This window comes from Macaca nemestrina, chromosome 3 (genome assembly GCF_043159975.1).
Source record: "Macaca nemestrina isolate mMacNem1 chromosome 3, mMacNem.hap1, whole genome shotgun sequence".
Taxonomy (NCBI): Eukaryota; Metazoa; Chordata; class Mammalia; order Primates; family Cercopithecidae; genus Macaca; species Macaca nemestrina.
The window spans coordinates 3,895,128-3,914,247 of record NC_092127.1 but is presented as its reverse complement, the minus strand read 5'-3'; the positions used below and the strand labels follow the sequence as shown (position 1 = coordinate 3,914,247).

At 40.0% G+C, this 19,120-nt stretch overlaps 1 protein-coding gene across 2 annotated transcripts in view; it reads left to right on the top strand.

Moving 5' to 3' along the window:
* The first annotated feature begins 24 nt into the window (after positions 1–24).
* Positions 25–19,120, top strand: part of LOC105466552 (kallikrein B1) — a 34,406-nt gene continuing 15,310 nt past the window's right edge. Inside the window, exons 1-6 of one of the 2 annotated variants that reach the window (XM_011715499.3) lie at positions 25–3,972; positions 4,589–4,647; positions 8,495–8,657; positions 10,321–10,427; positions 12,974–13,133; positions 14,448–14,557. In XM_011715499.3, the coding sequence (XP_011713801.2) occupies positions 4,590–4,647; positions 8,495–8,657; positions 10,321–10,427; positions 12,974–13,133; positions 14,448–14,557 (598 nt within the window). In that variant the 5' untranslated portion in view covers positions 25–3,972; position 4,589. The remainder of the gene's footprint in view (positions 3,973–4,588; positions 4,648–8,494; positions 8,658–10,320; positions 10,428–12,973; positions 13,134–14,447; positions 14,558–19,120) is intronic. The other variant, XM_011715500.3, reaches the window with a different exon arrangement.

Genomic DNA, 19,120 nt, shown 5'->3' with positions numbered 1-19,120 from the left:
GTAGAATAACCAGAACATATTGCTCAGCTGAAAGCACAAAGTAAACTCAGCTACTGGGAATCAGTAAAATCCACAGGCATCACTGGTCCCGGGGATTTAGAGTCCAGACACCTCTCCAGGTGATGGACTGTTGATCTGGGGTTCTGTGCATTGTCACAGGCAGCTGGGGATGTCAGTTTCCAGACCAAATGACCCAACAAGAGATGCTGGTCATAAAAATCCATTTTTATCTGGAATGTTTCTAGAAGATCAAAACATTTTTCCTTCCAGCATCTAATGCCTGAGTGATACATTTAAACATTTTTAGTCTGCCTAGGCACCCTCTTTTTCTAGGAGCAGCACTCTTTATTTTTGAAATTATCCTACAATGAATTACTGGCTTTTCTTCTGTTCTCATCTTTTTCCTTCTCCAACATACACACACTGTAAATATGTGGTTTCTATTGGAGCTGCCATGGTCTTAGGCAATCCCGCTTTCTCAACCTTTGTTGAGTGACCCAAGCAAGGTTAAATTCAAGTTCTCCCCCACGAGTTTTCCCAGCTGCAGTTGAAGAAGAGATACAATCTCTGTGGTGGAAACTCCACGTTGTGAAACTCAAGATCAATCAGCAGTAGAATCTCTGGAGCAGCTGCTGGGTGATGAGTAGAGAAAAAGCAGGCAGAAGAAATGACCAGAATCCTGGAGGAGTCTGCGTCCCACGTGGCAGGTGATGCTGAGGCTCACTGCATGTCTGCCCTGGCCAACGTGCGGTGGGTCTACCCTATGTGGGAACCCAAGAGCCAATATATTGCCATTTGCTTACAAGGACTGTCTTTCATTTATGACCAAAAGCAACTTAGTGTGTGTCAGGTCAGCCGCAGGATGAAGGAAGGGCCCCCATTCTCTGGATATGATCTTAGGTCTTCACCCTATTTTCTTTGTGCTGTTCAATAATTCTCTAGATTGGATTATCAGCATATATGCCCACCAGTCATTTAAATGCAATACCATTTAAGAAAATGCAGAGTTTTCTCCTTTCTAGATAGTAGGAAAATTAAAGTTACAGTGCATTATTTTAGAATACAGCTAGGCTTAACCTAACACATCAGTCCAGTTTTTTGGTTCTGCCTTGATGACTCTCCGGACTAATTAGTCATTTTTCTCCTTCTCTAATTAAACCAGGTTCATTTTCCTGTTGGCTACCTGTATGTCACATTTCAGGGATAAATCTCTCATCCTTAATTACTGAAATGGACTGGTTGCATTCTTGCCTCAGTTTCTTGTCCAGAAGTTCACCAAATGGTTATTTCCTTGGGCCAAATTCAGTTTTGGAATGAACTCCAGTCTTCAGCTGTTGATTTTGTTCTCTTTATCCTAGTAGATAAATTTTTGGCACATTCTTTCTCCTTCCCATTGTTATCTCTCCTCTTTACCCATCACTTTCTTTCTGTTGGGGTTTGGATTTATTGATCTCAGCCTTTCCTGATACTACTCAATTTATGTTTCACAGAAATAAAGGCTATACTTAAATGAAACTCAGATTCCTATATACAAATGTTGTGATAACTTGTTTCCTTCAATAAGGGTCACACAGATAGTATAGATCTTACCGGGAAGAAAAATTATCACAATATTTAGACATGACGGTCTTATTTTAAAAATGTGCCTCTCTTCAGATGATCATATGATTTTTATCCATCATTTTGTGAATGTGGTAGATAGCATTTATTGAGTTGCATATGTTGAACCATCCTTGCGTCCCAGGCTCGGTTGATCATGATCCTTTTAATGTGTTGTTGAATTTAGTCTGGTTAAGATTTTCTTCAGGATTTTTGGATCTATGTTCATCAGGAACATTGATCTATAATTTTACTTTTGTTTTCTTGTGATGTTCTTGTTTGGCTCTGCTATCAAAGTAATGCTGACCTCATTAAATGAGATTGAAGTGTTTCCTCCTTTTCAATTATTTGAAAGAGTTTGAGAAGGATTTGTGTTAATTCTTCTTTAAATGTTTATAGACTTCACCAATGAAGACATCAGGTCCTGAGCTTTTCCTAGTTAAGAGTTTTTATTTCTGATTCAATCTCCTTACTTATTATTGGTCTGTTCAGATTTTCTATTTCTTCCTGATTCAGTCTTGGTAGGTTGTATGTTCCTAGGAATTTATCTATTTCTTCTATGTTATTTAATTTGTTGATGTACTGTTTTTCATAGTAGTCTCATGATTTTCTGTATTTCTGTGGTATCCATTGTAATGTTTCCTCCTTCAATTACAATTTTATTTGAGTTTTTTCTTTTTCTCCTAATTAGGCTAAAGATTTCTTGATTTATCTTTTTAAAAACAACAACAGTGTCACTGATCTTTTCTGCAATCTTTATCATTCCTTTTATTACTCTGACTGGGTAATTTCAAATGACCTGTATCTGAGTGTGCTGATTCTTTCTCCTGCTTGATCAAGTCTGCTGCTGAAGATGTTTGTGAATTTTTTCAATTCAGTCATTGTGTTCTTCAGTTCGAGAATTTCTGTTTGGTTCTTTTTATGGTTCCTATCTATCTTTTTGTTGAACTTCTAATTTTGCTCATGTATTATTTTCCTGATTTTGTTTACTATCTATATTGTTTTGTAGCTCACTGAGCTTTCTTAAGATAATTATTTTTAACTCTTTGTCATGCAGTATAGATCTCCATTTCTTTAGAGTCGCCTCCTGCTGCTTTATTTTCTTCCTTTGGTGGTTTCTTGTTTCCCTGATTATTTGTGATCAGTGTGGCCTTGCATTGAAGTAGGTACCTATTTCAGTCTTTACATACTAGCTTCAGTAGAGGAAGCCGTTCACTAGTCAGATTGACCAGAGATTATGGGTGGGCTGTCTGTTGGGGTCTATGCACAGGATTTCTGTTGGAGTTCTAAGGTAGGCAGGGCTGGATTCTGGGTTCATTCATTGTGGTTGTCTGTATTCTGTGCACAAGGACTGGCTTGAAGCATGGATCCTTGAGGGCTGACTTGGCACTGAAATGAGCCTTAAGCCTGAGTCTGCAGGGGCCAGCCTAACATGGGGATCACCTAGCACCTGAGTTCATGGGGACAGACCTGTTCCTGAGTTTATTCAGGCTGTCCTGGGACCAGGGTCCACTGGGGTGAGCCCAGCATCTGGGTCCACATGGCCAAGATCTCTGGAGGCTGACCTGGTGCTGGATCTGCAGGGGATGGCCTGAATTCTAGGCCCATGGGTACCAACTTGGAGCCTTGGGCTGCTGGGGCTAATGTGGAGGCTAGAGTCTTGGGGGCCAGGCTAGAGCTGGAGCAGGTCTGAAGTCTAGGTCTTCTGTGGCCACCTTGGAGTCTAGACCCCCAGGGGCTGACCTGGTCTGGGGTGAGCATGGGGCTGAGGCCACAGAGGCCAGTCTGGCCTGTGGCAGGCCTGAATCCTGGTGCCGGGGTTTACTGGAGTGGGCTTGGTGCTTGGGGTCTGTGGTGAAGGTGGGTGCTATCTTAACTGTCCCTCTTCCATGCAAGAGGGTATCTCTCTCCATGCTGTGCTGCCCAGGCTTGAAGGTGGGGTGACACTGGTAATGTGAAATTGTCCTTCCTATGCACTTCAATGTGTCTTTTCTTACTTCTGTGCTGCAACTGGGTGGTATAACCTCTCACCTGATTCCTGAGCTCTAGTGAAGTTATTTTCGTGCATGGATACTTATTCAAATTGATGTTTCTGCCATGGATGAGCACTAGAAACTCCTGTTCTGACAAACTCCTATTCCGGTTCTTGCTGACATCACTCCCTGAAATAGTTAATATACTTAACAGCTGAACACGGATAGGATGTTCACGGAATATGTTGACAGGACAAAAAGTTGAAACTGTTGGCAGAAACCCAAAGTCAATATCGAAGCCAAGGAAAACATTGCCTGCGGTGCCACATTAGAACAGCTTGAAGACCGTTCATTTTTAAGTGACAAGAGACTCACCTCCAAGAAGCAATTGTGTTTTCAGGTAGCAAATTTCTATTATTCTGATTGTTTCCAAAGAAACTATAATTTTTAAAGTATAGTTTTTTACTTTATGAGAAAATTAGTCATTTATATTCTAATTTCCTGAGTATATAGATAGTAGAGAAGGAACTAATATTCCTTTATGTAGAAATATTTAAATGTAAGATGACTTTAAATCAAAAAGAATACTTGATTGATTTAAAATTTTTAATTGGGCTTTAATATTTTCAGAGGTTTTCTTTACTTAGGGATTTTTGGACTGACATTATTGCCATTATTTATTAATTTTCTTTTTGCTCAAATCAAGAGGTTTCATAACTGTTTAATCTCTCTCTCTACCAATTCCCTTTCCAACATTACTAGCCACAGAGTTTGCCAATCAACAATAAACACAACAGTAGTCTGGAGGTCTCAATTTGTATCTTGGGAAGCATTATAAACTTTCCAACTCCCTAGACACAAATGTAGAGAAAAAAACCCCTTGTTTTCTATACCAGAAACTGTGTGCTTTGTCTTGTAATTCAGACATTTACAAGAAAATCTGTATCACCTTAAATTAAGATTTATGTTAAATGCAGTCTAAAACCAACAGAGTTATGTATTGTTTTCTTTTTTAGAATGATTTTATTCAAGCAAGCAACTTATTTCATTTCCTTGTTTGCTACAGTTTCCTGTGGTAAGTGAATTATCTATAAAGCATGAAATTCAGGCTAAGACAGGAGTAGCCAAGCAAGTCGCACCACCTCTGGAGAAAGCTATTGAACATACAGCTTCGGGGATGGAGATAGTCCCTGATGATTCAGGACACGTGTCTATTTAATGTTCCAGAACAAGTACGACTTGTGAGATATATTGCTGTATACATACATTGCAGACCAGAGGAAGGAGCTCAGAAGCGGGAATGTCTTGGGACTTGTGTTAATAAAAACTTCTGTTCACAGATGACACTCTGCAAAACAAAACTCAAAACAAAAAAATTACTCCTCTATTTTTATCAACATTAAAAAATTAAACATTATCTGAAATTTCAAAAGAGTGCTGGGCATTATATAGTGTCTGGGTCCAATCCAAGTATCTGTTAGGTACATGATACATAGTTTTACTCTGGACAGCCAGGGAACCATTTCAAAAATGAAAGTACCTGGTTTAAATTTAACTTAGCAAACCAGGCATTTGGATAGTTCTAGGTGAATAACTTTCAACACCAGATTTCGATCTCATTTCTCTATTAATATCATTAATTTTTGGAGAATAAAAATGATTCTGGACATTTCATTAATCGCTATAGAGGGAGTTTTCTCTGTGTCCCCACAAGGCATGATTCTGAGTCTATGGTGACTTAAGAGGGCCACATAACAATGAGTATTTAACTTTCCTCTCGTATGGCTACAATAAACGTCTACAGGGAAGGTTTACATTCATAAAGAGACTACTTTTCCAGGAAAAAAGGCTTTGATTCCCCCTAAATCACAACTCCCCTGTGTCTGTCCCTCAACCCTGATTGCTTTTCTAAACCGTAATTTACCAACCCATGTGCAAACCCACTGAAAACTGAAAAGGAGCATGAGCCAGGGATACTGTGAACCACGGCCACCTCCAGGTGGTTTCTCATTTTCTGTTTTTTTCTTCTGGCAAAATAAATCATGATTATGGCTAGGAAAATTAAGGATGTAAATAAGCAAAAAACTATAAACTACATATTGCATGTAGTCCCCAAATTCAGAAGCAGTCATTGTTAAACATCTTTTGTTTAGTCTTTCAGATATTTTTCTACATATGCCTATTTGCACATTTTACAAAAAAGAGTTATTAACTATGGATACTCTTTGACTTGCATTTTCCACTTACAGCTACCTTTTGGTGCAAATAAATGACATTTTTTGGAGCTTGCTATTCTCTTTTTATGGTATGTTTGTGTGCACATTCTTATGCACTTAGTTATTTCTGTAGAATACATTTTTTGAAATAAAAATACTAGATTCAAAGGTATGAATATTTTAGAAGGTTTTATGGTGTGGCATCATGAAATTATCTTTCAGAAAAGTTACTCCCTAGTTGACTTCTTCTACCAGCTAATAAGAGTCCTCATTTACCCCACTTAGGCCAACTCTAACAGGCTTCTGTTGCTTTGCATCCCGACATGTTGATCTTTCTGGAAACAGTATCCTAATTTATTTCTGCAGAGCTACTGCCTCTCAGTTTTGGTCCATGTGGTTCTGGTGACCCTGACTCTTCTGCTGAACCAGGAAGTGCACACATCCTGCTGACTGCAGTGACCCAATCAGAGCCAACATCTTGCAATGAAGCGTTTGTTTAGACGTCTAGAAATAGGACTCTTACTTTTTTTTTTCCAATTTAACTTGAAACATAAGAGAATACAGAGGCCTGAGCTGCTGGTCCTATTTTGCTACTATGTGGAGCTTGAGAGTAATGGTAACACCATGACTGGAGCAAGCGGAAGGAGACTATTGTCCACTGATGCTATCCGTTGAGCACAATGTGGGGTTACTCCTTAAGCCAGAGTCACCATGGGCTTTTTGGCTCCTGAACCAATAGATTTCATTTGTATTCAAGCCACTTTGTACTAGGTTTTCCATCATTTGCAATCAAAACCAGTATACAAATACTGGTTATTTACTTTTTCATTTTTACTAATCTCATGGAAAACTGGCTTCTAGTTGTTTTAACTTGCCTGTATTTGTGATTCTTCCCATTTTCGTGTACTTACTAATCACTTCTATTTCTTTTGTAAATTATCTTTTCATATTTGTCCACTAATTCTTTAAAATTAGAGTACTTTTCTTCTCCTTATTGTTTATGTAATTGTTAAACAAGACTGAATAACCTGCCCAAAATCCGTGGACATGGGAGCCCATGTGAAAGCTTTGAAAGCCACCATCATTATGAGATAAACTATATAACAGTACTTTACATATGCTCCAAAATACAGTACAGACACGGCTATCATTGTCATGATCATCATTATCAGCATGATCACCAACTTAGGAGGATAAGCAAGAACACCTACTAGAAGTTTCTTTCCATTCAGCAACAAAGTTGGCGTTTTTCTAGTCACTCCCTTCCCTGACTGAGTCACATGGCAGGTCACAGAGGCTCAATGGCAGAATGGGAAGCTCTGGGCCAGCACCAGCCATTGTGTGCATCCTTGCGTGTGAACCTAGGTGCTGGAAGAGGAGTGACTGCTTGATAATTATGAGTCAGTCAAAACCACCAACTGTCTGACAAAACAGACCTCTTTGTAACCTGTATTGTCACTAAACCAATGCCTCCATGCTTTGTGCATACATGAAATCTAGGCAATACACTTGTATTCCCCAAAGCTTCCATTTGAAGAGATCTGTGCTCTTCCCAAATGTAAACCTTACCCGAGAGGTGGTCATCTGGCCGCACCTCTGAGAGGGATAGAAGTCTTGCTGTGTTGGGTGGTCAGACTGGGGCTCAGGGCCAGAATTCCCAGGGGGTAGGATTGTGCAGAGAAGATGGCACTCTCCAGTGCTTAATAAAATGCACGTGGTCTAAGTTGCCCATTCCCTCAAAGGCAATAAAAAAATAGGTACTATTTAAATTGAAGAGTAACTACTGCCCCAGCGAATGGACAGGTTGTCATCGGAGTAGCCATGGTTAATGGTCAGTTGACTGACTGAAATGAATATGCTGGCTGACCAGGAAAGCTCATTAAGCAGACTTGGAAGAGAGTCTTTCCAGGTAAATCCACATTTACAAATTAAAGCAGTAATGACACCTAATTCTCTAATAATAGGTGGGGTGCAGTGTATTTTAGAGCTGGGAATAATTCCAAACAGCAAATAGTTCAAAATTTACTTTCCATTTAGCATATGCATGCATTTGCTTAAACTATCTTAAAAATGAGTAAAAAATATTGTCAGTTTGCTTGAATCATACTGAGATGCGGAACAATATTTAGCACTGCATGCTAGAAAAGGACACAGGATTGGGAGTCAGGGCTGGGTGACTGTTGCAGGATTTTCATTAAGTGTGTGGATCTTGGGCAAGTCTGTATGCCCTGAGATTCAGTTATTTAACTTTCTTTCAAAAAACCTAATCCAGATGCAGATAACAAAACCTGCTTCTAACTTCCCTTACAGAATTGTGAGAAGCTGGTGGAGATGTTTGTAACCAAAGTGTTTTGAAAATAGAGCAAATATTATTCTTTTTAAGGCATGATATTTTCATAGCATGTCAGGCAACAGGGAAAAACTAAGTTAGGATTTTATTTTATTGTGGGTAATTTATGTGCAAATTTTTGTGCAATTTAATGAAAATAAGCCAAAGTTTTAATGCAGAAGTGCCCAGAAAATTAAATAACAATCTACATTGTTCAAATGGTTGCCTTAATATATTTTATTTTCTCAGCATAATTAGAATTATATTACACAGGTCTTGGAGTAGTCAGTCAGTGGGAGAAGTTAAGACAACAGATATCTTTTTGTTAAAATTATTATTTGAATTATCTCAAATTAACTTTTATGGTTCTATCACAGGATGTCTGACTCAACTATATGAAAACGCCTTCTTCAGAGGTGGGGATGTAGCTTCCATGTACACCCCGAACGCCCAGCACTGCCGGATGATGTGCACATTCCACCCAAGGTGTTTGCTATTCAGTTTTCTTCCAGCAAGTTCCATCAATGACATGGAGAAAAGGTAAAAGTTGATATTTCATTATTGGAGAAGCCATTTTTCTAAACTGAATCGGTTTTGTGCAAAGAGGCGTAGTATAACTGAGAGTTCTGTCTCAGACGGGGTTCAAGGACCAGCTTCAGCAAAATCCCTTCAAGTGGTTCTTACCAATGCAGATTCCTCGGCAACAACCCAGATTTGCTGAACCAAAGTTTCTTGGGACTAGAAATTGCATTTTAAACAATCACTGTGTTTATTTAAAGTAGTAGAAGTTAGTCATTTTCTATTCAAAGCCTCAAAATGCTTGAACATCGTTGGGCTAAGAGATTGTCTCCAGAAAGCGTCTAACAGGCGAACATTTCATCTGAATAAAGAAACAGACTTAACTGTGTGACCTGTGATCACATTAGTGGCTAGCACAGTCCGAAGGAAATAACGTAAGACAAGCATTTTGTGGAGAATATAATTGAGAAACATCTAGAACTTGTGATTTTGGGACAGGGCAGATCTGAATGACGCCTAAAGTGAGCCAGTTTGGGCACCTATGGCATGATGCTATGTATGGTATGTGTGTGTTCATGTGTGCTTGTGCTTGTGTGAATATGTATTATTAACTGGAGATTTGTAAAAGTATTGGAAAAATACTACTTATGATTTTTTTTTTTTTTTTTTTTTTGAGATGGAGTCTTGCTTTGTAACCCAGGTTGGAGTGCAGTGGCACGATCTTGGCTCACTGCAACTTCCGCCTCCCAGGTTCAAGCGATTCTCCTGCCTTAGCCTCCCAAGTAGCTGGGATTACAGGCACGCACCACTACATCTGGCTAATTTTTGTATTTTTAGTAGAGACGGGGTTTCACCATATTGGCCAGGCTGGCCTTGAACTCCTGACCTTGTGATCCACCTGCCTCTGCCTCCTAAAGTGCTGGGATTACAGGCGTGAGCCACCGCACCCGGCTGTAATTACAATTTGTATTACATCAGAGAGATGCTTATTAATCACAAGCTACAGTTTCATCTTAATGATTTTCATTTTGAATAAGAATAAGCTTTTCTTTGTTCTTCCCATTTCCATATTCATAACTCTTTTCTCATCTTCTCCACGTGAGTTTGTGAACTAGAAATTGGATAGTCATTCTCTGATCCTACATGTTAAACTTGTAGAGAAAACCCAGATTGTATGTGAGGATCATCATCTTAAAAGTGGAAGTAGGTTCTAGAATTCTTATAAATAATGAAATTAACATGGAGGCTGACATTTGAGACAGAGGGAAGTCTTTCATTAAGTGCAGACTACAAGGAGTTAATAAGCAAGATGAACACACAATATACAGATCCAGCTCTTATCACTAAGTTAATTTTTTAAGTAAATGAAAGTATTTGCAAAAATAATTACCAATTAAGGACATAGTTGCCTGAAGGTTTAAGAATACAGGAAAAGTCATTAACTCTTCAATGTGGTTGACTTCCTGTACTTAAAAAATATGAGTGTAAAGAAAACGCAATGCTGAAGTTAAATATTATGGGGATGTTATAAAATTACCTCTAAGAGTGTTCTTTCCAGCAAGTTTTGGGGAAGCTATATTATTTCCCTTATTCCTGGTTTTATGTTAGTGTATAGAAAATGCTAGACATTTCCTCAATGTATGTTTGTTGTTCTACTTCCTAAATAAAGCTACTTTTAAAACAGGTTTGGCTGCTTCTTGAAAGATAGTGTTACAGGAACCTTGCCAAAAGTACATCGAGCAGGTGCAATTTCTGGACATTCCTTAAAGCAGTGTGGTCATCAAATAAGTGGTAAGCTGCGAATTTCTTAGCTACATTTGAGTTAATATTGAATCTACCTTAGAACAGCTTTTGCTAAAAGTCTGTACTGCTACAGCCTTTTGGAAGGAATCACTCATAAAGATAGAAGATGGGGCAGTATTCTGGACACAAAAGAGGGACCCATATTCATCTGGACACTTCTGTTGTCTTTATCAATCGACACATATTTAATGAGCCTCTATTATTTATGAGGTTAGCACTCAAGTGTAAGATTTGCAGAAAATGAATCCAAATAATCGTGTCTCCTTGTTTCCAGATAAGAATTTTTAAGAAAACACGAGGGAACATCTCTCTCAGGTTCACGTGAGGGTAATTTTTATATCAGTGATTCTCAACCGGCAGTGATTTTTGTCTCTTCCGTTAGGGGACATTTGACAATGTCTGGAGACACTTTTGGTTGCTATGACTAGGGAGGGCGTTATTAGCATTTACTAAGTAGAGGCCAGAATGCCTCTCTCATTTACTAAGAAGAGGCCAGAACGTTCGAATGCTGCTGCCCAACCTTCTACAAGGCACAGAGCAGTCCTCCACAGCAAATAATCTTCTGGCCCAAAATGTCAACAGTGCTGACATCAAGAAACTCTGATATACCATTAGGCCCAAACTGAAGAACTGGGTTCTGCAAATCTTGCTAAGAATAATACTTCTTAAAGGAAACTTGAGGACTAGGATGCTAGAGAACTTTGATTTTACATCTGAAGCTACTGATGTCTTGGGAAATAATTTCCAACACTATCCTAATAAATTTAAGACAAATGAACTATTTCTCAAACATGACTGGGACTGATCAGAAAGTGAGAAGTGCTGAAAAGATTCAACTGATGGGTTGTCGGAATCTTAAAATAGCTGTGCTGTGATTCTATGTGTGACTATACATCATAACTATTTTATTTGTATTATGCACAATTAATTTTGTAGGTTCAAATTTCAGATGTTTTTAAATTTGTCATCCTTTCCTCCCTCATTGATATCACCCCTTCGATACATACACACTTTGAGCCTGCTGTTTGCATGTTAACCAGTTATCAAAGGATGGCAAAGCGTTCGTTATGAATATGGGCCTGACTTAGCCAGTGTAATAAGTGTAGTCTACCTGAGGTGGGGTACATTTCCTGTTTTATAAGACCAATGTGTATGTTCATCTAATTTGGTATAAAGTATTCAAGGAAGTGCTGTTTCCAATTGTTGTATCTTATAGTAAAATTTAAAGAAAAAGTAATATTGTGCCTTCCCCAATATTCCTGTTATTGTTAATGTATTCTAAAACTCAGTGTTACTCACTTAGCTTGCTTTTAATGTTTTTTTCTAACTTCATCATCTTAAAGTGAAAAATTGTTCCCAAGTACATAAAATCTCTACTTTCAGGAACAATTCTAGTCGAAAGCATTTAGAGCTTTCATATGAACACTTACAAAGTTGTTATTTGTGAGAGTCCCATCCCAACTCTTAGCCTACTCTTTTCTCACACGCAGAAAAATTGGAAAGAGATTTCATTTCGACCGTCTGCAAATTCCTGTGTTTAAGAACCACTGTGAATAATCCACCTCCCTACCCAATTCCCAATTCGACATGCAGTTTTCCTGACAGTTTGTATGTTTTCTGTCTTTCCCACCCTTAAATTTAGTTTTATGACTTCAACCACACTTCTTAGGAGTGGAAAGTTACCTGTAATAGATTATGGTTTATTCCACATAATCTTGGGGAATAAAACTTTAAAAAAGTTTATGGTTTATACTTCTGGTTTACATTACTTCCTTAACCAAAAGCCTAACTAAGAAATTTGAATATTTAAAAAAAAAAGAGCCTAATTTTGCTTCCTTGTCTGTGAAAAGAATTATCTATATCTTTTGCATGTAAGACAAATCTCAGTGAAAAGGGTGCTTAAATAGAAGTTAACACTATTTTAAAGCAAGAATGGAAGTGGCTTCATCATGCATAAACAACAACTCTCCACATTTTGTAACGATTGATCCAGATGCAATTTGTAGTCAGACAGGAGAAGTTGAAAGCAGAGAAAGAACACTGGGAGATAGAGAAGCTCCTTCATTCAATGCAAAAGGTCAAAGGCACATCAGTTTCTTTAATAATGCAAACCTCAGCACACATGATCAGTGTCCTCATTATTATTGCCTTGTTTATTTCCCACTGCTCACTGTTAATTTCAACGTGAAATTTACCTGTATTGCTGCATGCATCTTGCAGTTTAAGAAGCGAAGTAACCCAATTTCCAAGCTAGTGCTTTCAGGAAAATACTGGATTGTATTTACTTCGAGCAGAGTTTGATAATTTATGGACATCATAAAAATTTTAAATCCCTTAATTAATATAGCAATTGCCAAAGCTGGGCTGTTATCCTTCTAAACTACCAGCCCAAATGGTAGTGGGATCCTTCTAAACTACCGGCCCAAATGGTAGTGGGATCCTTCTAAACTACCAGCCCAAATGGTAGTGGGTATCTAATCTACCTCTAGAAAGAAAATGGACTGTGTTTGCTCTATTTACTTTTTCTTGTACAGCTTGCCACCGAGACATTTATAAAGGAATTGATATGAGAGGAGTCAATTTTAATGTATCTAAGGTTAGCAGTGTTGAAGAATGCCAAAAAAGGTGCACCAATAACATTCGCTGCCAATTTTTTTCATATGCCACACAAACATTTCACAATGCAGAGTACCGGTGAGTACAATTCATGGTGTTTGTTCTTTATATTAGTGCCCCCAGGATTTCACTGTATTCTTCACAACCTCTTTTGTTCCCAAACTAAAAACCAAACAGGGCTTTTACTCCTAACCACTTTCCTTATTTACTTACTCTATTTTATATTTTTATCTTCTTTTTTTTTTTTTTTTTGAGACGGAGTCTCGCGTGTTGCCCAGGCTGGAGTGCAGTGGCGCAATCTCGGCTCACTGCAACCTGTGCTTCCTGGCTTCAAGCAATCCTCCTTCCTCAGCCTCCCATGTAGCTAGGACTACAGGCGCCCACCACCACACCTAGCTAATTTTTATGTTTTTACTAGAGACGGGGTTTTACCATGTTGCTCAGGCTGGTCTGGAACTCCTGATCTCGTGATCCACCCACCTGGGCCTCCCAAAGCGCTGGGATTACAGGCATGAGCCACTGCTCCCGGCCCTTCATTTTAAAATTAAATAATTCATTTAATTTCATTTGTTTCTCTACTCTTTTCCTCTGGCAGGTAATTGTACCCCATCTTCAAAGCCTGGCATCCTCTTCCACCACTTCTCCAAAGGCTGATTCTTTCAGGTCTTTCCTCAGATACCGTCTCCTCCAAAGGGCCATTTCTGAGCATTCTCTTTTAAGCCACATTCAGCTCTGTTTATTTCATTCGTAGAGCTAATCACAATTTGATTTTAACTTGTGAATTTCTTTCCTTATTTTTAAATCTCATTTTTGTTTGCATAGATGTATGGGGTACAAGTGTAATTTTGTTACCTTGGTGTATTGTACAGTGGTAAAGTCTGGGCTTTTGGTATATCCATCACTGGAGTCACGTACATTGTACCCACTAAGCAATTTGTCATCACCTGCCCCTTTCCCACCTCTCTATCGCCTTCCCAGTCTCTACTGTCGATCACTCCATGCTCTTCTCAGTTGTGGTGTCATTTTTCCTGAAGCGAAATTTTGGTGTCATTGTTTCTGAAGTCATTTTCTGAGGTCTGTGTCATTTTTTGCTTTCCTGAAGTGAATTTTGGTGTCATTTTTCCTGAAGTTCCATTTGCCCCACGCATAGGCCTTACTTATAGAATGAGGGTTTAGTGTCATGGTGTCTCCTGCCTCATTCTCACCCCAACTTTCCCTTGACCCCTTTGCGAGGAGAAGGATGTCCATTTGATTAATAATGCAAACCCCTAACCCACTCATTATCAGCATCATTGTTTTTTCCACTGTCCGTTTGAATACTAAATGTTACCTGGACTGCTACCTCCGCCTCAAAGTGCAGGAAGCAAAGTCACCTCTTTTCTTCCCATTCAGGAACACTTGCCTCTTAAAGCGCAGTCCCGGAGGAACACCTACCACTATAAAGGTGCTGAATAACGTGGAATCTGGATTCTCACTGAAGCCCTGTGCCCTTTCAGAAATTGGTAATTGTAGGACCACTTCACCTTGTGATTGTAGTAGGCGGAATAGGAGCCCCCAGAGATGTCCCTGTGCGGAGCCCCGGTACCTGTGCGTGTGTTCCCATAGCTGGCAAAAGCGTTTCTATCAATGGGATTCAGTTAAGGACTTTGAGATGGGGAGTTTACTCTGGATTTTCTCGATGGGCCCAATGTACTCACAGGATTGGGTGCTCACAAGGCTAATAAGAAAAAGGGAGAGGCAGAAGGGTCAGAGGCAGAGAGAGGTTTGAAGGTGTTACACTGCTGGCTTTGAAGATGAAGGTCCATGAGCCAAGGAATGCAGGTGGCCTCTAGAAGTTGAAAAGGGCGAGGAAACAGTTTCCCTGTGGAGCATCCTGGAGGAACAAGCCCTGCTGATGTCTTGATTTTAGCCCAGTAAGACCCAATCTCTAGAATGGTAAGATAATAAATTTTTGTTGTTTTTAACCACTGAGTTTGTGGTTATGCCCCTATAGCAGCAGTTATAGGAAACTAGTACAGTGATATTGTTATAGGTACAATGATATTGTAGCAAAACTGTAAGGACCTTCCTTGGTTGTGTCCCTATCTAGGGAAATGACTCTACCGGGGGGAGGGAAATAACATTCTGTCGTGTCACACATAAAGGTAATTTCAATGGAATTGTCCAGAAAATTGCCATGACATTCCACCTCATTTAGCGTATCAGGATGTTAACGACAAGATGTTACTGAAACCAAATCCCTTACTGCCAGTTCTCCGCAGTAGTGGGTGCTGGCTCTGTGCCTGGCCCTGTATTGGGTGCTGGGCTAGGATTTCCCTGTGGAAGATTGGGAAGGTTGGTTACAAGGTGTCTATTTTCCTGTCTCCTCTTTGTGACAGCACACCTTCTCCACGGTGCGTGCCAGGTTCACGTGTACTGGTGATGTGCACCCTGGGAGAGCACACCTGGGAGAGCACCCTGGATGGCTCATCTCTGTACTTGCTTTCTTGTTAAATTGCAGTGAGTTCACATGTGATTTAATCTGATCAAATGGCCTTTACAGACTGGTAAAAATCTGGCTGTTTCAGGCAGTGTTTTGAGCTGCTAAGGGCATGGCTTTTCACTGAGTACGTGTTCCCCATTCCTCAGGGAACACCCAGTAGCTACGTGCCTCCTCAACCTGGAGTAGGGCTGTCTCCTGGCCTCACTGCCCAGATGAGATTCATAAGTTAGGGATCATCTGTAGTCATCACTACAGGTTTGTCCTTAGTTTCACCATGGATTTTTCTAATTTTACAAACAAAACCCCTAAGGCTCCTAGAAGGAGGGCAGAAGTGAAGGTGCTTGGGGGTCATATAGCTGATGAGCTGAACGAGAACTTGACCCTTGGGTCACACAGATTTCACATTGCTCACTCCCCATTTTGATTTTTTAATGGATTTAATGGTGTTTTAAAGTCTCCTGCCTCTCAACTCATATAAATTCATCATATTTACAGATTTCCTTCTCTTGCGGTCCATCTTCCTGCATAGATCTTGACAGATGTCAGGGTAATCACATCTTCCCAGTTAATTTAACAAAACCGTTTGCAATTCTGATATGGGAAATCTACCATATGACTTATTAATTTATCAATTGAGGTGATAAACATATTTTTCAAGCCAAAAGTAGGAGAACATAAACTGGAAAAAAAAGTTTTTTTTATTTTTTATTTTTTATTTTTATCACCTCTGGGGAAGAAAATCTGATAAATGAACCTGGTTGATGAAATTGCAATTAGTGGGAGCAACATCATGGTTTCTGTTCTGAGAATAACCAGATGGTATACTTGAAATAGAGAATGTCCTAGAAATCAACTGGTTGCTTGGCCAAAATATCTATAAATAGTGCCCGACATATTAGATAGGAAAAGCAAAGTAAAAGCAATTTTAATAGGTTAGGACATTGGGCTGAAGTATTGCATATATTTAATGTCACGTGCATCTGTGTGAAGAGACCACCAAACAGGCTTTGTGTGAGCAATAAAGCTTTTTAATCACCTGGGTGCAGGAAGGCTGAGTCCAAAAAGAGAGTCAGGGAAGCGAGATAGGGGTGGGGCCATTTTACAGGATTTGGGTAGGTAATGGAAAATTACAGTCAAAGGGGTTGTTCTCTGGTGGGCAGGGGTGGGGGTCACAAGGTGCTCAGTGGGAGAGCTTCTGAGCCAGGAGAAGGAATTTCACAAGGTAATGTCATCAGTTAAGGCAGGAACCGACTATTTTCACTTCTTTTGTAATTCTTCAGTTACTTCAGGCCATCTGGATGTATGTGTTCAGGCTTAGGCCCAGAGGCCTGACATTCCTGTCTTCTCATATTAATAAGAAAAATAAAATGAAATAGGAGTAAAGTGTTGGGGTGGCAAAAATTTTGGAGGTGGTATGGAGAGATAACGGGCAATGTTTCTCAGGGCTGCTTCGAGCAGGATTAGGGGTGGCGTGGGAACCTAGAGTGGGAGAGATTAAGCTGAAGAAAGATTTTGTGGTAAAGGTTGATATTGTGGGGTTGTTAGTGGGAGCATTTGTCGTATAGAATTATTGGTGATAGCCTGGATATGGTTTTGTATGAACTGAGAAATTAAACAGAAGACATAAGGTCTGAATAAGAGAAGGAGAAAAACAGGTATTAAAGGACTAAGAATTGGGAGGACCCAGGACATCTAATTAGAGAGTGCCTAAGGGGGTTCAACATAATTAGTTGCTTGGTTGCTGAGTTTTTGGGCTCTATCCTTGACAGAGTCCTCCTTCTTAAGTTGGAGGCTGAGCTTGGTGAGGTGTGTTTTTAAAAGACCATTAGTCCTTTCTACCTTTCCTGAAGATTGAGGAGAGTAAGGAGTATGAAGGTTTTACTGACTACTAAGAGCCTGAGAAACTGCTTGGGTGATTTGACTAATAAAGGCCAGTCCATTTTCAGATTGTATAGAGGTGGGAAGTCCAAACCAAGGAATTATGTCTTACAGAAGGGAAGAAATGACCATGGTGGCCTTCTCAGACCCTGTGGGAAAGGCCTCTACCCATCCAGTGAAAGTGTCTGCCCAGACCAAGAGGTATTTTAGTTTCCTGACTCGGGGCATGTGAGTAAAGTCAATTTACCAGTCCTCTGCAGGGACAAATCCCCAAGCTTGATGTGTAGGGAAGGGAGGGGGCCTGAACAATCCCTGAGGAGTAGTAGAATAGCAGATGGAATACTGAGAAGTGATTTCCTTGGGGATAGATTTCCACAATGGAAAGGAAAAGAGGGGTTTTAAGAGGCAGGCTAGTGGCTTGTAACTTACATGGAAGAGGTTACGAAATGATGACAGAATAGAATGGGCCTGTGAGGCTGGAAGGAGATATTTTCCTTGGTCCAAGAACTATTTGCCTTGTGTGGGAAGAGATTGATAGGTGGAAGTTTCAATGTGGGAGTAGATGGGAGTGACCGATTAGAGGGAGGAAAAACTGGCTGTGAGGGACAGAAGTTGGAATGCTAGCTGCTTTTATAACTACCTTATCAGCATGGGTGTTGCCTTGAGCAATGGGATCTGATGCCTTTTGATGGCCCTTGCAGTGAATGACTCCAGCTTCCTTTGGACGTAAAGTGGCCTTGAGAAGAGTTTTTATTAAAGAGGCATTAATGATGGAGGACCCTTGCAGAGTGAGGAAACCTCTTTCAGCCCATATAACAGCATAGTGGTGCAGGATATGGAAGGCATATTTAGAGTCAGTGTAAATATTGATGCATAGTCCCTTTGCAAGAGTGAGGACCTGAGTTAAGGCAATGAGTTTGGCTTGCTGAGAGGTAAGTTAAGGCAATGAGTTTGGCTTGCTGAGAGGTAGTGGAGGGGTGCAGAATGGTAGCCTCAATGATAGATGTAGAAGATATTATAGCATACCCTGCCTTTGCTGGTGGGTGGAGATTAGGCCTGGTGGAACTGCCATCAATAAACCAAGTGTGATTAGGGTAAGGAATAGGAAAGACAGAAGTATGGGGAAATGGAGTGGATGTCAGGTGGATCAGAGAGATACAGTCATGGGGATGGGGGCCAGCCTAAAACAGTAAGGTCAAGTTGTTTCGACAGAAAGCCTACAGGGCATGGTCCTGGCTCTTGTGTAAGAATTTTGACTGCACAGCCCTGTACTTTGGCTGTGTGTAATGAAAAGGGTTGGGATGAATTAGGGAGAGCTAGTGTGGGAGCAGCTTCTAGTGCTGTTTTTAAGGAATGGCAAGAGGAGTGGCTAAAGGATTTAGGATCTATGGGGTCAGCTAGGTTTGCTTTTGTGAGTTTATATAATGGTTTAGTTAGGATGGTAAAACTAGGTATCCAAAGGCGGAAGTACTTAATGCCTAGGAAGAAAAGGAGTTGTTGTTTTGTAGAAGGGGTTGGGGCTTGGGAGATTAGCCAGACATGATCAGCAGGGAGAGCACGTGTGTTCTCATGAAGAATTATGTCCAGATAGGTAATGGATGAGGAAGAAATTTGGGCTTGACTGAAGTAATGGGGGCTGTCTGTGAAGCCTTGCAGCAGTACAGCCCAGGTAATTTGCTGAGCCTCATGGGTGTCAGAGTCAGTC